This window comes from Vigna unguiculata, chromosome 3 (genome assembly GCF_037176805.1).
Source record: "Vigna unguiculata cultivar grain cowpea cultivar isolate G323 ecotype 2 chromosome 3, ASM3717680v1, whole genome shotgun sequence".
In the NCBI taxonomy this organism is placed as follows: Eukaryota; Viridiplantae; Streptophyta; class Magnoliopsida; order Fabales; family Fabaceae; genus Vigna; species Vigna unguiculata.
Window position 1 is genome coordinate 69,221,841 of NC_140794.1, and position 17,169 is coordinate 69,239,009.

General features: G+C 29.8%; 2 protein-coding genes across 5 annotated transcripts; both read right to left on the reverse strand.

Annotated features, from left to right (window-relative positions):
- Positions 1-8,766: 8,766 nt before the first annotated feature.
- Positions 8,767-9,967, reverse strand: LOC114175306 (uncharacterized). 2 transcript variants are annotated; one of them, XM_085670832.1, is made up of 2 exons: positions 9,696-9,967; positions 8,767-9,530 (listed from the first exon to the last, which is right to left on the reverse strand). In XM_085670832.1, exon 2 carries the CDS (start codon positions 9,518-9,520, stop codon positions 9,062-9,064), a length of 459 nt encoding a protein of 152 aa, XP_085526958.1. In that variant the 5' UTR covers positions 9,521-9,530; positions 9,696-9,967; the 3' UTR covers positions 8,767-9,061. The 2 variants fall into 2 exon arrangements, with proteins under 2 accessions (XP_085526958.1, XP_027915890.1); XM_028060089.2 differs by having other exon boundaries at positions 9,606-9,967.
- Positions 9,968-10,295: 328 nt separating this feature from the next.
- On the reverse strand, positions 10,296-16,454 carry LOC114175577 (subtilisin-like protease SBT5.4). Of its 3 annotated transcripts, XM_085670835.1 has the most exons (11): positions 14,088-14,420; positions 13,859-13,968; positions 13,692-13,789; positions 13,441-13,605; positions 13,218-13,323; positions 12,535-13,084; positions 12,350-12,444; positions 12,019-12,264; positions 11,807-11,921; positions 11,512-11,725; positions 10,296-11,436 (listed from the first exon to the last, which is right to left on the reverse strand). In XM_085670835.1, exons 1-11 carry the CDS (start codon positions 14,208-14,210, stop codon positions 10,901-10,903), a joined length of 2,358 nt encoding a protein of 785 aa, XP_085526961.1. In that variant the 5' UTR covers positions 14,211-14,420; the 3' UTR covers positions 10,296-10,900. The 3 variants fall into 3 exon arrangements, with proteins under 3 accessions (XP_085526961.1, XP_085526960.1, XP_085526959.1); XM_085670834.1 differs by lacking the exon at positions 14,088-14,420 and adding an exon at positions 16,176-16,454 and having other exon boundaries at positions 13,441-13,968; XM_085670833.1 differs by lacking the exon at positions 14,088-14,420 and adding an exon at positions 16,176-16,454 and having other exon boundaries at positions 13,218-13,968.
- Positions 16,455-17,169: the final 715 nt, after the last annotated feature.

Genomic DNA, 17,169 nt, shown 5'->3' on the forward strand with positions numbered 1-17,169 from the left:
TATGTAAATTTAATATTACGATAATGACAACAACCTGCAAATTTATGAAAAACTGTTCATCCCTTTTGAGTTTTGAAGGAAAGTTTTCTTTGGTAATTGTTTGATTGAGCTGGTTGTTATGGGATTGGTCAAATACTCTTGCTAAATTCGTTACTAAAATGAAAACAATGTAACTCAATATTGAAAGGTAAGACATGAGAGAATAATATATTCAAAATTAGTTAACTTTGTGATTATGTTTAGTTCAAAGAATTCTTATGTTTTATATCAACTGTGTTTTTTTTTATGCGATTAAAAACCGAAAACATAATAAGCATTTATAGTTCATTATCTATATTCAATAATTACATAAGTAAATATGTTTTCAGTATCTTGATTTTGACATAAAATTAAAATTTAATTTTGCCTAAAAATTTATTATATTTTAATTTTTAAACTTAAAAAAATATAGTCATTTTAACTTAATCATATTCTAAATTTCATTAATTTTTCTAAATTTAAAAATCAAAATATATTAAAATTTTGAAAAAAAATTAATTTTAATTTTGTGTCTAAGTTCAAATATTAAAAATATACTTTAACTTATAATTATTATATATGTAAATATGTTGAGGATTTCTAATATTTTTGTGTGATTGATCCATACATGTTATAATATTGTTGTTCATTTCAGATTCTACTTTTTTTTAACCTTTTTTCCATGATTAAAAAAACTCTAACCAATACATTATACAAGGGAATAACGTTTAGTAGATGTATTATTCTAGTTAATTCAGCATTCAATTTTGTTGTGTATCAACTAATTGTTTTATGCTAATTAATTCAGCATTCAATTTTGTTATTATGTATCAACTAAGTTATCTCAAACATGGATCAAGTTGACTTCCAAAGTTAACTAAAACACCACTTAATACAAATTATAATTATATACCATTTTTAGAAAATAATTGACACAAATTTTCAAATTTAATAATTATGTTTATAATATTAAATAGAAAATTTACTGATTAGTAATATTATTTTTAAATATTAAATTAATTAACATCATAAAACTCTCACTCCAATCAAAACTCCATACATATAACATCCAACACACAATTTACATAATTAAAAGTTATAAGGAAAAAAATATATACATATAACATGTATAGATTTATCCCAAAAATAATTAAATATAATTGATATGTTATTCTTATTTCTCCGTATTACAATAAACAATGATTATTATAAATATGTTAAAATATCTTTTTTGTCTCAATTTTCGTCAAATTTTGTCAAATCGGTCTTAATTTTGTTTTTTTCACAATTTTTGTCAATTTTATTCAATTTTATCCTTTTCTGCTAATATTATTTAAATTATTAATGGTCATGAAAAATGACTACTACATAACATTTTATGATTCTTTTATTTTTTTTATTTTAATTTTAATATTTTTTAATATTTTTAAACGGAGTTAGTAAAAAGAGACAAAATTAAATAAAATTAACGAAAATTAGAACTTATTTGAGAAAAAAAAATTAAAACTTATTTAACAAATTTTGATGAAAATTGAAATTAAAATATATTTTAACCTTAACAATAAAAATAAAGATGTATACAAATTCAATTATATAAGCTATGATATTTTAATTAAAATTAATTCAATTTTCTTAATCAGTCATCAATTATAAATCAACACATAAATCAACGCATGAAATTTACATAGTTAAAAGATAGTTGATATAGAATATTATTCAAAATTTAGCAAAATTTCTATTAAGCATGTCACTAAATATTATCACTTTATCCATTTATGTACATTAGATACATAAACATTGATTTCAAACATCAATGACGTAAGTTTCAGACATTCTATATATGAAACCATCTACGTTCCGAACGTGCATTAAACTCAGTTTGTACCTTAATACATATATTCAAACAAAGGAATCGTCCTACATTTATAGTAAACTTCATTTCTTACGCATTCCAATAATATTTAAATCACCACAACACCATTCAAATTCACAAAATCACTTAATTCTATGAATAAATAAGCTTAAAGAATACAAATAACATTTAAAAATGTCGCTTGATCAGCAATACCAACTCAGTTGAGTGAAATTAAAAGAATATGATATGTTTTTTTTTTTCTTGAGGAAAACAAAAATTAACATAAACAAAGTTCAACTATTTATCTTACTTTTGTTTGAGCGATAATATCTCACTTGAGTAAAAATGAATGTCTTTATCCGATAAATACAAATATTGTAGTTATACCCTCATAAATGGTTTAACATACCAAATTTTAACTTTTAATTGCACAAAATCCACTTTTCACCATTTAAACTCAATTTGACGAGGCAAAACTCAAAATACTATTTAATGAAGTTTGTGTACAGTTAATTTAACAAACAAGATCTCAATGTTCTACTAAATTTTAAACTATAATTGACTGCGACTTCTACTATAACATGCATTAAGTTTCAATTAAAACTACAATTATCATCTAATACAATATCCACTCAACTCTTAAATACATCTGAAATAGAATAGCACATATACTACCTAAACGGTATATAATAACCGATATAAACCAACTTAATGTGAGTTTAAAGAACAAATATTAAAAGTTGAGGTCATATTTTATGTCTTTATTTTTATATAGTGTTTAACTTTGTCTATTTTGGACTATTTTCAACAATCTCCTCTCAAAGGTGAGTCCCTTATGATTATATGACATTAATCTTATACATATAAGATATTTGACACTACTTTAACCCCAAAAGACAATAGTGTTATAGGTCTTTATTCTTATATAATGTTTAATTTTGTTTATTTTATCCAATGTGAGACTTTTTGACTCACACTTGAACTATTCCCAACACTTTACTACTCCTATTAAAATAGAATTTTCCATAGAACTTGATTTCATGAAAAGTAATTAGACCACTTCAAACTCTATATAGTTATAAAATGTCAAAAATTCTCATTTAAAATTAACATTTACTTCTCAACTCATTCTTACATGTATTTCTTCAATTCAATCAAATCGCAACACAATATTATTTCAATAGTAATTCACTTCCTAAATAGATCCTAAAAAATATAATAATATTTCAAAAATAACACGTCATCATAAATCTAATCTAACAAAAACTCCTTTATCCAGTTACACCTGCGATAACCAGGGACGAATCATTCAAAGGGCAGGTAGGGGCCATGGCCCCCTATATTTTTGATTTTTTTTAATTATTTGTATATTTTTTTATTTTTTTATATTATATTTATATTTTTTAAATTATATATTTCTTTTAAATTTTTAATTTTTTTTAAATTATGTGCAGTATATTTTAGAAATTAATGAAAATTAAATTGTGTGGCTTTTTATTTCTTTTATACAACACAATCTTTAATTTTAACAAAGTTGGTCATCTAGTTTTTTTTAGTCTCAATTTAGTTCAAATTTTTTAAAAAGTTGATGGAATTTAGTGTTTTTTATTAAATTTCTTGAAGCAGATCAAAAGATTTTTTATCAAAATTAATACTAGGGTTATGTTAATTGCACCAACAAAGTAAATCATCTTTATTAACCGTTTGAATTTTCAACAAATTCAGTCTACAAAAACACTAGATAACCTACTAGACATTTTTTGACAAATACAGAAACAACAAAAATAATTAAAGCAAATATTTATTAAGATATTTTTTATTTCCTTCTCATTGCCTTTCTAGTTTTTCACAAATTGTATTCATCTCTCACTCTCATATGTTTTCTTTTTGTTTTTGAAGCAAAAAGAAAATTAGACACAAACTCATTATTTTTTTTCTTTGAGTTCTTATTTGTTTTCTTTCTTTCTTGAAGAAAAAAAGGTAAAACCCTATCGTCTTACATGATAATAAAATATTAGTTTAAGAGTTATTAACTGCTTTTTTATCTCACAAGCCTTTTGCAGATTATTTTTTATGAATATATAAGAAAAAATTTGTATTATATGTTTTTATAACTAATTTTTAATTGTGACTTAATTATAATATATATTTTTTAATAATTATGTGTCTAAATTCTTTATTAGATTATGATAAACAATTTTTTAATATTATTTTGAAAACAAATATTTATACGGATGAAAATAAAATAATAGATTTATTTTTTAAAAGTAATAAAAGATAAACTATTTCGTGAAAATGAAAACAGATATATTCTATTTTTTCATATCTTTTGAAATTTATACTAATGATACAATTGTTTAATTAGAAAAATCTTTTTTGAAACATTATACTAATAATATAATTTAATAATAAAAAATTATATTATTTTAACTCCTCCAAAATTTTTGATAAAGATCTACTGACGATAAAAAAGACCTCTAACTACCAAATAAATAAAAACTCTCCGAATTGGATAAAATATAAAACTTATTCTCATCAAGTTTTCAATCAATAAAAATTGATATTCACTTTACTATGTGATGATGACAAAAATTAACTTAAGAAAGTTAATATATATATATATATATATATATATATATATATAATATTTACAAATAAATAACTAAATGATTAAAAATCTAATTTGCATTATCGACCTAAAATAAAATAAAATCACAACTGTAATTAAAAAAAAGAAAAAACATCTCTACTGGTGTGATAATAATAGTTATGTGTTACTTTTCTTATAATGCTAAAGACTCTCTAACTATAAAATTTAATGCGATACGACTGTTTCTGCGTTATTTTCTACATTAACATAGTACAAAATATTCTTAAAATGTAAAACTGCTAAAATTCTAGTCTCAAGTCCAAAGAAAAAAAAATTATTATTATTATTATTGAAAAAAAGGCAATATAAACTTTTATTTGTTTCCAATAATTCTTAAATTTAAAACTTTTTCTACATTAACATAGTACAAAATATTCTTAAAAGGTAAAACTGCTAAAATTCAAGTCTCAAGTCCAAAGAAAAAAAAATTATTATTATTATTGAAAAAAAGGCACTATAAACTTTTATTTGTTTCCAATAATTCTTAAAATTAAAACTTTTTCAGGCAAAACATAAATTTAAATATAATCTCAATTAATTCTTAAAATTTACTTCTTTGATAGAGAGTGCCTTTTACTAATTTGGGTTAAATTACTGAACTCGTACGAATTGTTTATTTGATTTAGTCTCTACTAATTATTACCTTTTTTGTAAATATATCTTTTCACTGCTTTTATCATTTTCCTTTTTTATATCTTCTAAAACTATATTTTTATTATACATTAAATACAGAAAACCGAGTTTTTAAAAATAAGTGACTAAAATTTAAGATAAATAATTATTAGACCTTTTATCTCGAGCTAGCTATTTAAGGATACAAAAACTTCAATCAAAAGAATAAACTTTAAAGATCAATTGGATTATAATTAAGATGGCAACGAGATGAGATAAGATGGATTTCGTTGTTTGATACTTATCTTTAAGAAAAAAGTTTATCTTATTTATACATTTATATATCTGGATATCAAATTTTTCTCATTATCATCTCATCGAGTATATATTCATACTTATACTCGTACTCTCTTTCTTATTATTTCAATATTAATTAATTATTTTTATAAAATAATAAAAAATTACGGCAAAAATGTTATCAAATATTTAATATTAAGATTATGATTGTTTCTTCGATATCAAATATTTAAAAATAAATTATAATTCTCAAATTAGAATATCAAATAAAATTTCACGAGAACCAAAACATTTATTAAATTTTCAAACATTAATAAAACCTACTTGATAAAATTTAAAAATACTTTTAAAAAAATATAAAAGGAATTATTCAAATTAAAATATATTTAAAATATTTGTTTATTTCATTTTTTTGAATTTTAATGAATCTCTTTTTTATACCCTACTAAAAGTTATAATACAACATTTGATCAAAATCACGCAAAGAATAAAATTAAACTAATAATAATAAATTTTTAACATAGATCTTGTATCTTTTAAATTTTAATATATGTTAGATGGTGATAAAAAAATTTCATGACAATTACATTTTATTTTTATAGTATAGTAAATAAAATTTATTTATACAATTATAGTGAAAAAATTACAGTATGATCATAAGTTAGAAAATAAAAAATATTTATATAAAATATATCAAAATAGTATTCTACATGATAAAAATAAACAACAAATAAAAATATTAAAATATTATTAAATATATGTCTTAGAAACAATTTCAAATAAAACCGTACAAAGGAAAACAAATATATAATTAAAGATATAATAAGATGAAAAATAGTTTAAAAATCTAAGAAAACTTTTCAAATATCAACATTGTTGATGATTGAAAAATAACGAAAATTGTTTTAGCGAAACAAAAAAAGTTCTTCAAGTGAAACAAAAATTAATAACAATAGAGTAAATAAGATAAAATTTTTATATTACCTAGTAAATGGAAGGTTTATCCTATTGAACACTTAAACTTAGAGTGTTAAACATTCTCATGTTAAAAGAAAATATACAATAAAGAAAAATATTTAAAAAGAATATAAATATTCAAATGTAAGACATAAAAAATATTTAATTGACGTACATCAATTGAACAATTGATCATAATTGTCTAAAGGTTATAATAAGATGAAAAATATATTGGAGATGCAAATGAATTTTATGAAAAATCAAACAATTAGAAAAAATAAAAAATATAAAGTGTGTAATATATACATACACACACAAACACACGTACATATATTCATTGACTATGAATGTTCTAATAATTTAAACGGAGACACGAACATGGCGGGGATATAGGTATTATGGTGGGTAAGAGGATTGAAACCGGTCAGATATGTACATCCCAATATCCAATTGAAAAAGTCAGAGATTTCTCATACCCATACCTAGTTAATATGAGAATTTCCCGTCAAAACGTGAATAGATTCAGACAATACTCCCGAGAACAAGTTTATTTGTCATCCTTAATTATAATGGAACTTCAACGTCATTTTATGAAAAACGTTAAAGCTTAATTTTTATCTTTAAATTTAAAATGTTTCAACATTGAAAAATAGGGGTATCGGCATTTTTTTTGTTATAATTTCTATAAAAAAAAAAACATGCCATTGATTTTTTTTTATCAAATTAGTGTAATTTTTTTTAAATTTATCAAAATTAATATTTTAAAAAAATATTATGATTAAGACATGTCATCTTGATACAAATTCATTGCAAAGAAGTTGAATTCATGTTGATGCCACAACTTTAGTTTAATGGATTTTAAATTGAAGTTGTATCAAGATAACACGACTTTAATTTATTTTTTTGTTGAAATTATGTCAAAGTGACACAAGTTAAGTTTAAAATGGTTTTAACTAAAGTCATGCCAACTTGACATAATTTAACTTTTAAAAATATTTTGAACCAAAATCATGTTACATCGACATAACTTATTCACAATAAAATTGTATCACTTTGATATGGCTTAACCATATCCATAATTTTTAAAAATTATCTATTTCAGTAAATAAATAAATAAAAAATACTCTACTTAAGTGAAAAAGCCATAAGATTTTCTAAAGTTAAAATCCCTCTTAAATTTTTTTCTACTAATCATGTAATTTCAGTATGATTTTTTTTAGCATAAGAGTTTTTATATATGTATGAGTATACTTTAAACATTATTTTTTAGCAAATTCAATTTATATAAAAACACCTGCACATATTTGTATTTTCTTTTTTTATTATATTCAAAAATTAATAATAATAATATTATTATTATTATAATTATAAAATCAAATATAAATAATTTGTATAATTTAATTATAAACAGTTTTATTTATTTTGTAAATAATTTTGTAGTAAAAAAATTATTAAGTTTAAGAAAATGTCGAGAAAAATCGTTAAATTAAAAAAACGATTACTTGAAGGGTAAAATTAAAAAAAAATAATGATTTTAATTTAATTTTTTTATTTAAAAGATAAAATCAAAAAGAAAATATGGATGTCAAAAAAAGGTATCTTCCTCTCTCTCTATATATATATATTCAAACAACTTTTTAAAAATTGAACTTTTAATTTATTTTTATACTAATTTTAACAAATAAAAACTCATATAATAGTATTTTGATACATCATTAATGAACTCTAAATAAATAATAGTTAGTAATTTGGTCATTTTATTTAGATATTATATTCATTTTGCTGTGGTCTTTTCTGATAAATTAAATTGATGTTAAGACTCTTAAAAAGTGTTACATATTAAAATTTAAATTTGTCAAAAGAGATACTTTTATATATTGTTACCCTAAGTTAACCGGAAGAAGTCATGTTAAGTCTTCTAAGAAAAATAAAGACTCAATTAATTTATAAAAAAATAAAAACTCAATTAATTAAACATTATATAAAAGCAAAAGAAATCAAATGTCTAAGCCAAATTACTAAGATATAAAAATATTCGCAATGTTTTAACACATTAGTTATTTAATAGAAAAGGTCATCTCTAATGGTAGAACTTATTCAGGTTCAGTGCACTTTTTTTCTAGATAAGCTAGTGTCATATATAATTATATAATTAAAATATATGAAGAACTTTCAGAGTTTTTTTTGCCCTCTGATACTAAAATCTGGTTTCAGTTTTTAACTTGATATCTTTTCTCTTCTTCTTTTCTGTCATATATGTTTGTGAGATAACAATTCAAAATTTTCATACAAAAACTGAATTTATATGTGACAGTAGCTCATCCTCTTAAAATATAAAAATAAAATAAACAAAATTCTTATTATAGAGCATGAGAAGAGGAGAAGATCCAAGAGAGTTTTTATATCTAGGCATGCATCAATCTGGGTACAGTATGAGCTCCAGATTTAACTGATAATACAGTCCATGTAATTTAATTTGGACAATGAACGAAAAGGGTGATATATGTGACAATGTCTTCCAGATCCATGCAGAAAAAAGGAAGGGATTTAAATTACAATGGAAAAAGAGAAGAAGAAAACGACGAAAATTAACATATTAAAAATATTTTACACCTAACTCCAATGAACCTATCTGAGATGAAGAATGATAGAAAATGTTGGTGGTGATGTGGTCAGAGAGGGTGTTTGAGAAGAGAGCTCCAAATGCAATCCACATCTTCTGCTTCGTGCTCTACCATCTCACTCTCAAATGGCTGCCATGCAATATGCTCCAACTTCTCTTCTGGAGTCTCAAACAAACCAACACTAGAACCTTTGGAGGACGCGTCTTCTTGTTCCAGCAATGATGAAAAATTGTCTTCAAAACCCAGAAAATACTCTTCTGATTTACACCTCACACCATCTTTCAGCCATGGGAAATCAAACACCCCAAGTCCCAATTGGGATTCCCATGCATCTGAAGAACAACCCTCCTTCTCCTTCTCCTTCTCTTTCTCTTTCTCCACCTCCTTCATCAACTTCATGCCACACACGTCTCTTCTCTTTGCGTTGTTCGCATTCTCATACCATTCCTTCTCACTCTCATCATCATCTTCTTGTCTTCCTCTCTTCGTCTTCTGCTGCTGCTCCATTTGTAAACCACTGCAAGATTTACAAAAGAAAAAACTTAATCAAACATTTTCACACGGGAGAGATCAAACACAAAAACTCAGATACATTATTTCAAGATCCTTTGTAATTGAAGCATGCATGCATGCATTTCTCCATCTCAGATTTATCCAGAGAGTAATGGGGTAGGTGGGGCACCTTTAGATGAGTCTTGAGGCGAAGAACCAATAGCTAGGTAGAATGGGTATATATATCTTAGGTATGCATCTGAGGGTGGTAACGTATGCATGTGTCGAATGATTAGAAATGGTGATGGTTAGACACACGCCACGCCATATAAATAAATATATTAAGCGAAGCCAATTAAACCGTCTCTAAACTCATCATCATCGCAGAAACACATGCATGAGCACACTGTCACACATTTTATTTCATGCCATCCACCCTTCCCCCGTGGCCTAAGACCAACAAAAGCAATCTGAGATACGTGTTTGCCCCTTCTTTTGCGTCCCTAATTTTGGCCACCACAAACAATCAAAGGGGTTTATGTTTAACGTTCCTACTCTCCACTCCCAACGTAACACTTTTTGCGTTTTCATCGTTTCACAGTTATTTTGGGCGTGAAAAGGACACTTTTTTGAGTTTTTCTTTTCTCGGGTTTTTGCTAACCAACTATTGGGTGTGACGACCCATAATCTATCACAAAACAGGACCATTCAATTCAACTGTCAAATCATCCAATTGTTAATTCTCAAACTTCGATACAATGAATACTTCTAGCGGTTATCACGAGGTTAGTCACATTTTCACTGATTAAATATTGTTAGCTTTTTTGATGACTGAATGTTATACAAAGTAAGCAGGGATTTTATGCATTGATCTAATTGGACTGGGTTTATTGATTATGAGATTTGATTTTACCCTTAAACATGGAGCCAAACTACATAGAATAATTGTTGGTGAAGCTTACCCGAAATCAGTAATTGGTTGTTATTCAGCAGGTGAAAAAATTATGCAGATATGGATCAAGTTTCTAATATGTACAGTTCAGTGAGAATAAATCAACTGACCATATGTACGAGGGCAACAAACCATGCAGAGATGTAAACTTTTTCTTTTCTCCTGTTAGGGTTAAAGTTTCGTATGAATAGTTTACGTAAACCTATCAAAATAAAATCCTAATACCGATTGAAACACACACACACTATTATTATGTTATAGAGACATAGATATAGATAGAACAAACATTTATTTATTTATTTTGTTCTGACAAATGATGACCTTGAAAAGGATGGAGCTTTATTTGTTCTCCCTTTTCTCAATCTCCTAAAAGGATGTACATAGAAAAGACTAAAGCAGATGAAAAAAAGATGTCATCCTAATTTTTAATCTAATCACAATTTCTAGCCTTTAACTCCACCAACTACAATTGGACTCCTGACATGATGTTTCCCATCTGACCAAGTTATGCCTCCAAATGCTGTAGCCTCACCCGGTAGTGTTACTTTCACTGTTATCTTGTAGCTCTTCTCTTCACCAATTTTGTCAAATTTCAACACACGAGGCTCCACAGAGATGGAAAGACTTTCTGGTACCTTTAGCCTTGCTGTGTAAGTGCCCGGTGAACCCACATTTTTCAACCTCCGTGTCAAAGTAGCTGTGGCATAAAGTTTTGGTATTGTAATTGAAGGGTAGTTGAAATCCAGGACTTTTATTATTTCAGGGCAACGATAATGTGCACCAGAGAATGTCGTTATCTGAGTCTGGTTATAGCCAGTGACACAAAGAAAGTTTAGGTAATCATTCATGCTTAAGTCATACACCAACCCGGGATCCATGGCACGATTTGGTCTGATGTGGCCAGACCCATAGGCAAATGAATCTGCGTTCTCACCATCCACATCAAGAATTGGCTTACCAGTATTGTCCTTTGTCCTAGCTGAAACATGACATTAGTATATGGTGGCAAAAAAAACTTGACAAACAAAATATGGTAAAGGTCTTAATTAATTACCAGTTGTCATTATTGCAGATTTAATGGCTGCTGAACTCCAAGTAGGATAAAGAGTCCTGAGAAGGCCAACAACTCCAGCCACATGAGGACAAGACATGGATGTTCCAGACATGGTGATAAAAGGAACCCTGCGTTTATCATAATCGAAATCGGTCGGGCTAACAGCTCCTGAGTAGGCAGCGATAATGTCTACACCGGGAGCGGTGATATCAGGCTGGAGATATCAAAAAGAGGTGCATAAGGAATTAACTACAAATACTTACTAAGGAATCACATAATGGAGGAATGGGCAAACCTTAAGAATCTCTGACGTGACTGTGTTAGGCCCTCTTGAGGAGAAACCTGCCATGACTGGAGAAGGCTTTATCCCCAACTCGGTCATGGGTGGTTCAATATATCCTAACGGAGTCCTGCATCATAACATAATAAGATAGATGTTGACGGAAGAATATTATGTGGGGTGGAATGGAATGTTTGAAAGATAGGAAGAGAGAGCGAGAGAGTTACTCAGTTGAATTGATATAGGCATAGATAGCAAGACCATCTTTATAAGTAAGTTGTGATGCAGGAAGCATATGAGGATCAGCAGTAATGCCATTGCCAGTAGACTCGTCATTACAAAGAATCATCCCGGCTGCACCAGCGTTCAAAGCAACCGCACTCTTATCCATTCTTGCACTCTTACCTCTAAGGCAAACCAATATTTTGCCCCTTGCCTTTTCAGGGTCAATTGTTCCGCTCAGACACAGAGTACTACATACACAGGGACAAGCGTGTTAATCACCACTACATACATACAATACATTTTTTGGAGATGTTTTAAACAAACAGCTCTTACGCGTTTTCAACTGATTCATTGCCGCATTTTGCATCTGCAGCGTTGATGAGTGGATAAAGCTTGTCTTCCGGCATGGCTTTAGCAAGACTTGCTCCCTGATAACCAAGAATTCATATTTGTCTCTATCAACTACTGAGAGCACCTACTTAATTTACTATAAACAAAGAAATAGAAAAAATATATACCTTGAAGCGTTGTCCATTGTGGAGACGAACAACAGAGCGAAACTCTCTGTCCAAGGTGCTTGCAGCAACTGTTAGTATCCAAGGTGCAATATTAGAGACAGTTTTAGGATATGGTCCGGAATTTCCACCAGAACATACGACAGGAATGTTCTTCATGGTAGCATGAAAGGCCCCGATTGCTAAACCATCTTCAAAGTAATCCATAGGACCCGTTCCGAGAGAGAGGGAAAGAACATCAACCCCATCATGTATGGCCATGTCTAAGCCTGCCATGATATCGGCATCGGCGCACTGACCGCCATCAAATTCCGGCCAGCAAACCTTGTAAGAAACAACCCGGGCCTTAGGAGAGCCACCTTGGGCAGTTCCATTTCCAAACCCAAACACGCTCGCCCCAGGAACAAAGGTTCCTCCCATTGTTGACAGTGTGTGAGATCCATGACCCTCATAGTCCCGTACTGTGTTCTGTGACTTGTTAAATTTTGTTTCTCCTGCTTCTTCTAAAAACGAGAGATAACCTTTGTTGAAGTACCTTGCCCCTATAAGCTTCCTGCATGTATTATCACAACAATTCAACTTCTTTTTTTTTTCTCATTGCGCTAATGTTCGTTTTTAAGAAACAACTGCACCGTAATTGATACACATTCAGGTGACAGGGTGAAAAAAACCAAAAATTTGATCACCTGTTGCAACGGAATCCAGTCATATCATGCTGGCAAATTCCTTTCCACCGTGATGGTATGGGTCCCATCCCCTCATCACTAAAGCTTGGAGATTCTGGCCATACACCTAAGAGAAAAAAACTCCTGACATGTAAAAAATCCCTGCTTTGTGTTTGTGTGATACCAATACCATAACACATTCTAGTCAAAATCCCTTTACATGATCTAATGATAATTACAATACCAGTGTCAAGATGCGCAATAATACTGTCTTCACCATATCTGGCTTTTCTGAACACTGAATCGGGGGGAACTACATTGCCCCTTTTCATGTCCATGAATTCCCATGAATGAGTAGTGTGCAGTTTTCTTAATTTGTTTAAGAAAACTGACACAACCTCGGGATGTTCTGCATCAAACACACACAAGTAACTTTGTTAATTAAGGATGGACTTTCATTTGTGAACAATGTTTTTGTTTTGGTGACATTCTCACCTGCAATGTCAGCCGCTTCTTCCTCTTCCAGCATGGCGGCAAAACCATTGATGTGCCTTGTGTAAGAGTATATCATTGCCTCTTTTGCTTTCTCAAAGCTGTATTACAACGTTAATTAGAGGAGTTTTGCACCGAGGATTGAAGAAACATTAATTTAGTGTGTGTACCTTCCAACGTAAGGTTGAAGGAACTCATGATGAGCTTGTGTAACTCTATCAAAATCAGCATCCGTGGCTCCTTCACCATGCCCATGTGATCCCAAGTACACTATGTAAGACTATTAATATTTTTTTTTAAGAAGAAGAAAGAAGTTAGTCACTTGAAAACTTGTGTAACAAAAAATTGTTAAGCAACCAACACACAGTGTTGCACAGAGAATAGTGACATAAAGCAAACCTTTTTTGTTGCAAAAGCAGGTGCACTGAAAACAGAAAAGAGAATGAAGGAGAGGAAGAGGAAGAGCAAAACTGAATGCTTTCCGGACATCATCTTATTATCTCTAATATAATGCAGGAACATTGAATTGAAAATTGAAGAAGAAAATTGAAGGGAGATAGATGAATTTAAAGTTCAAATGTACTCGTATTTATAAGTGGAATATACTGTTATGCAAAAGTGAAAGATACTGTTATGCAAAACAGAATTGCAGAGCCTATGGTTAAATTATAATAAATAAAAGTTAGAAAATTAAATATCTTTCCATAGTTAAAATTAAGATTGAATAAATAAAGATACAGTTGCTTTTATGTTGCTGGGCTGTTTTCTGTTTCATGTTGTTAATTATTTTTTTAAATTAAATACATAAAAATAATCTACAAAATGAATAAAAAATGTACAAATTATTTATATTAATTTTTATAATTATAATTTTTTTATTTTTTTATTTTATTAAAAAAGTCAAGTGTAACAACCCATTTTAAATAGATAATTCCAATTTAAATAAACGCCACATATATTAAATATTCAGAGAGTGCAGAAAGACGGAATATGACGTACATAGTATCCCAACATATCCATAATAAAAGGAAGCGGCTCCACAGGCCTAAACGAGGTACAAAAACTCGCCAAGAGCGAGAGAAACTACTACTACTAAACTCCAAACGCTGAGGCCACATAGTGAGCCTGATAGTCGTCCAAGATATCATCAAATCGCAGCATCTCAATTATCACCACTGTCAGAGGTTCTCACATCTGCTCACATCAACAAGGTTGATGATCATCGCAAAGGAAGAAACCACACACAATCATACAAACAAGCGAAAGGGTAAGCTAGTGTAACAGATCCTTATATTATAACACCCAGCAGGTAAATTCAAAACCAATCATAATTAACAGACATCCACACATGATATACCCAAACCACTTAAGGCTTTTAGACTTGACTAATCCGGATACATACGATGAGGCACCACCACCAAACTGTGGAATTACGTCCTAGCAGTGAGGCATCACCACGAGGTCTTCGCGGAATTACATCCTTACATGAGGCACCACCACGAGACCTCCGTGAAATTACGTCCTGGCCTTGAGGCACCACCACGATACCCCGTGGAATTACGTCCTTATGTTGAGGCACCACCATGAGCTATCACCCTGAGGTCCATGGAATTAAGTCCAATAGATGAGGCACCACCATTGACTCCCCCCAAGAGGGTCCATGGAATTACGCCCATACGATGAGGCACCACCATTGACTCCCCCTAAGAGGGTCCATGGAATTAGGTCCTATTGCTGAGGCACCACCGGCGACTCCTCCGAGAAGGGCATGCGGAATTACGTCCGTAAGATGAGGCACCACCACGAGCCCCGCTACAAGGGTCATGAAATTATGTCCTAAACCACCCTTACTCATACATTATCAATCAATCATGAAATTCCTATGCATACCCTTAACACGTCATTTAGTATGAGTGATCAACCATCAAATATATCTCATGCCAAGCTCATTTCCAATTCATTTGTTCTCACCCATAACATACATAGCACATGCATATCCACCCCCTTTGTACTTAATAAGTCAATGAACCAGCCAATCAAACAACCATCAACATTCAAGAGACAAAGCATAGCAAAAACCCAAAAGAGGTCTCGCTCAAGCTGGAGTCCTCGCTCAGGCGAGAAGAGTGCTCTCGCTCAAACAGCAGACTCTCGCTTAGGCGAGACTGCAACAGTGGCTCCTGAAAAATGTCGCGAGCTCTCGCTTAGGCGAGACGGTCTCGCCTGGGCGAGACTGTTTGTCGCTCAAAAATACAGCAGCTCGCCTAGGCGAGCGCTCGAGCAGAAACCTGAGCGAGTTCCTGCTATTCTCGCCTGGGCAAGTATATCAGTTTCCACAACTGTTCCACGCATGCTCAAACACAAACTCACTCATGACAGCACCCAAAGCATTTTTACATCATCATAAGCAACATACTAGCACCAGAACTCGAAACGGAACCAACACATACAAAAGTGAATCAAAACGCGAAGTCTAGCTTCCCTTACCTGGAGAGGGCTTATACGGGACCTCGACACCAACTGCGGAGTGCAATAGTTCGAGAAATGGAGCGAAAACAAAGCTGAGCTCGAGAAATCTTTGGCCAAGATTGGAGTCAAGCCCTAACAGAGCGTCCTGAGAGGAAGGGGGCAACGCTTAGGGTTCTGTTTTGCAAGAAATAAATTAGAATTGGAAACCCTAACAGCTTTAGGGCCTTAGCACCCTATGGGCCAGCCCTTAAGCCCAACAGATTAAGGCCAACCCTTAAACATTAGGGCAAACATAAAACTGGGCCTTACATCAAGTGGTTTTACTCATTTATATTTATTTATTTATTATATATATATATATATATATATATATATATATATATATATATATATATATATATATAAAACATTGTTCATAGGTACACATGAATCTTTTTGTATTTCTGTTCTAGTTAGATTACTTATAAGGAGTTTCTGACTAATAACTTAGGTCTTACTTTCTAGAGTGTTTGTTTCTCTCTTGCAGATGAGATCTTCTATTAAGTATCAATGAAATAATTACTTTATATTATGTTATGCTAAGTTCTTGGTAGAGTAAATCCAGACACAATCTTATCTGAAAATTCATTGGAACTACTCTTACTATCTATAACATGTAAGAGAAGTGTATATTTTATGACAGGTTGATATAGTGTGTTTGAGGACTCAATAGAATATGAATGATTAAAAAAATTCTCTCATGTATTCATTATACATGTGTGTTCATAGGATAGTATATACAATTTGTTGTGAAGATTTATAGAGAGATAAGCATGATTTTTGTAACTAAAATTATACGCTAAATTTCTTGGATTTTGAATGGAGTTTTTTTATTTGTGAAAGAGTTAAGACACTTCAAACATTTTATCATTAATATTAATATATCTATATTTATTTGTTGATAAAAAAAATAATTTTATTTTTTTAAATGTAATCAGTTTTTAACACTAAAATAACTTTTTATAATTAAAAA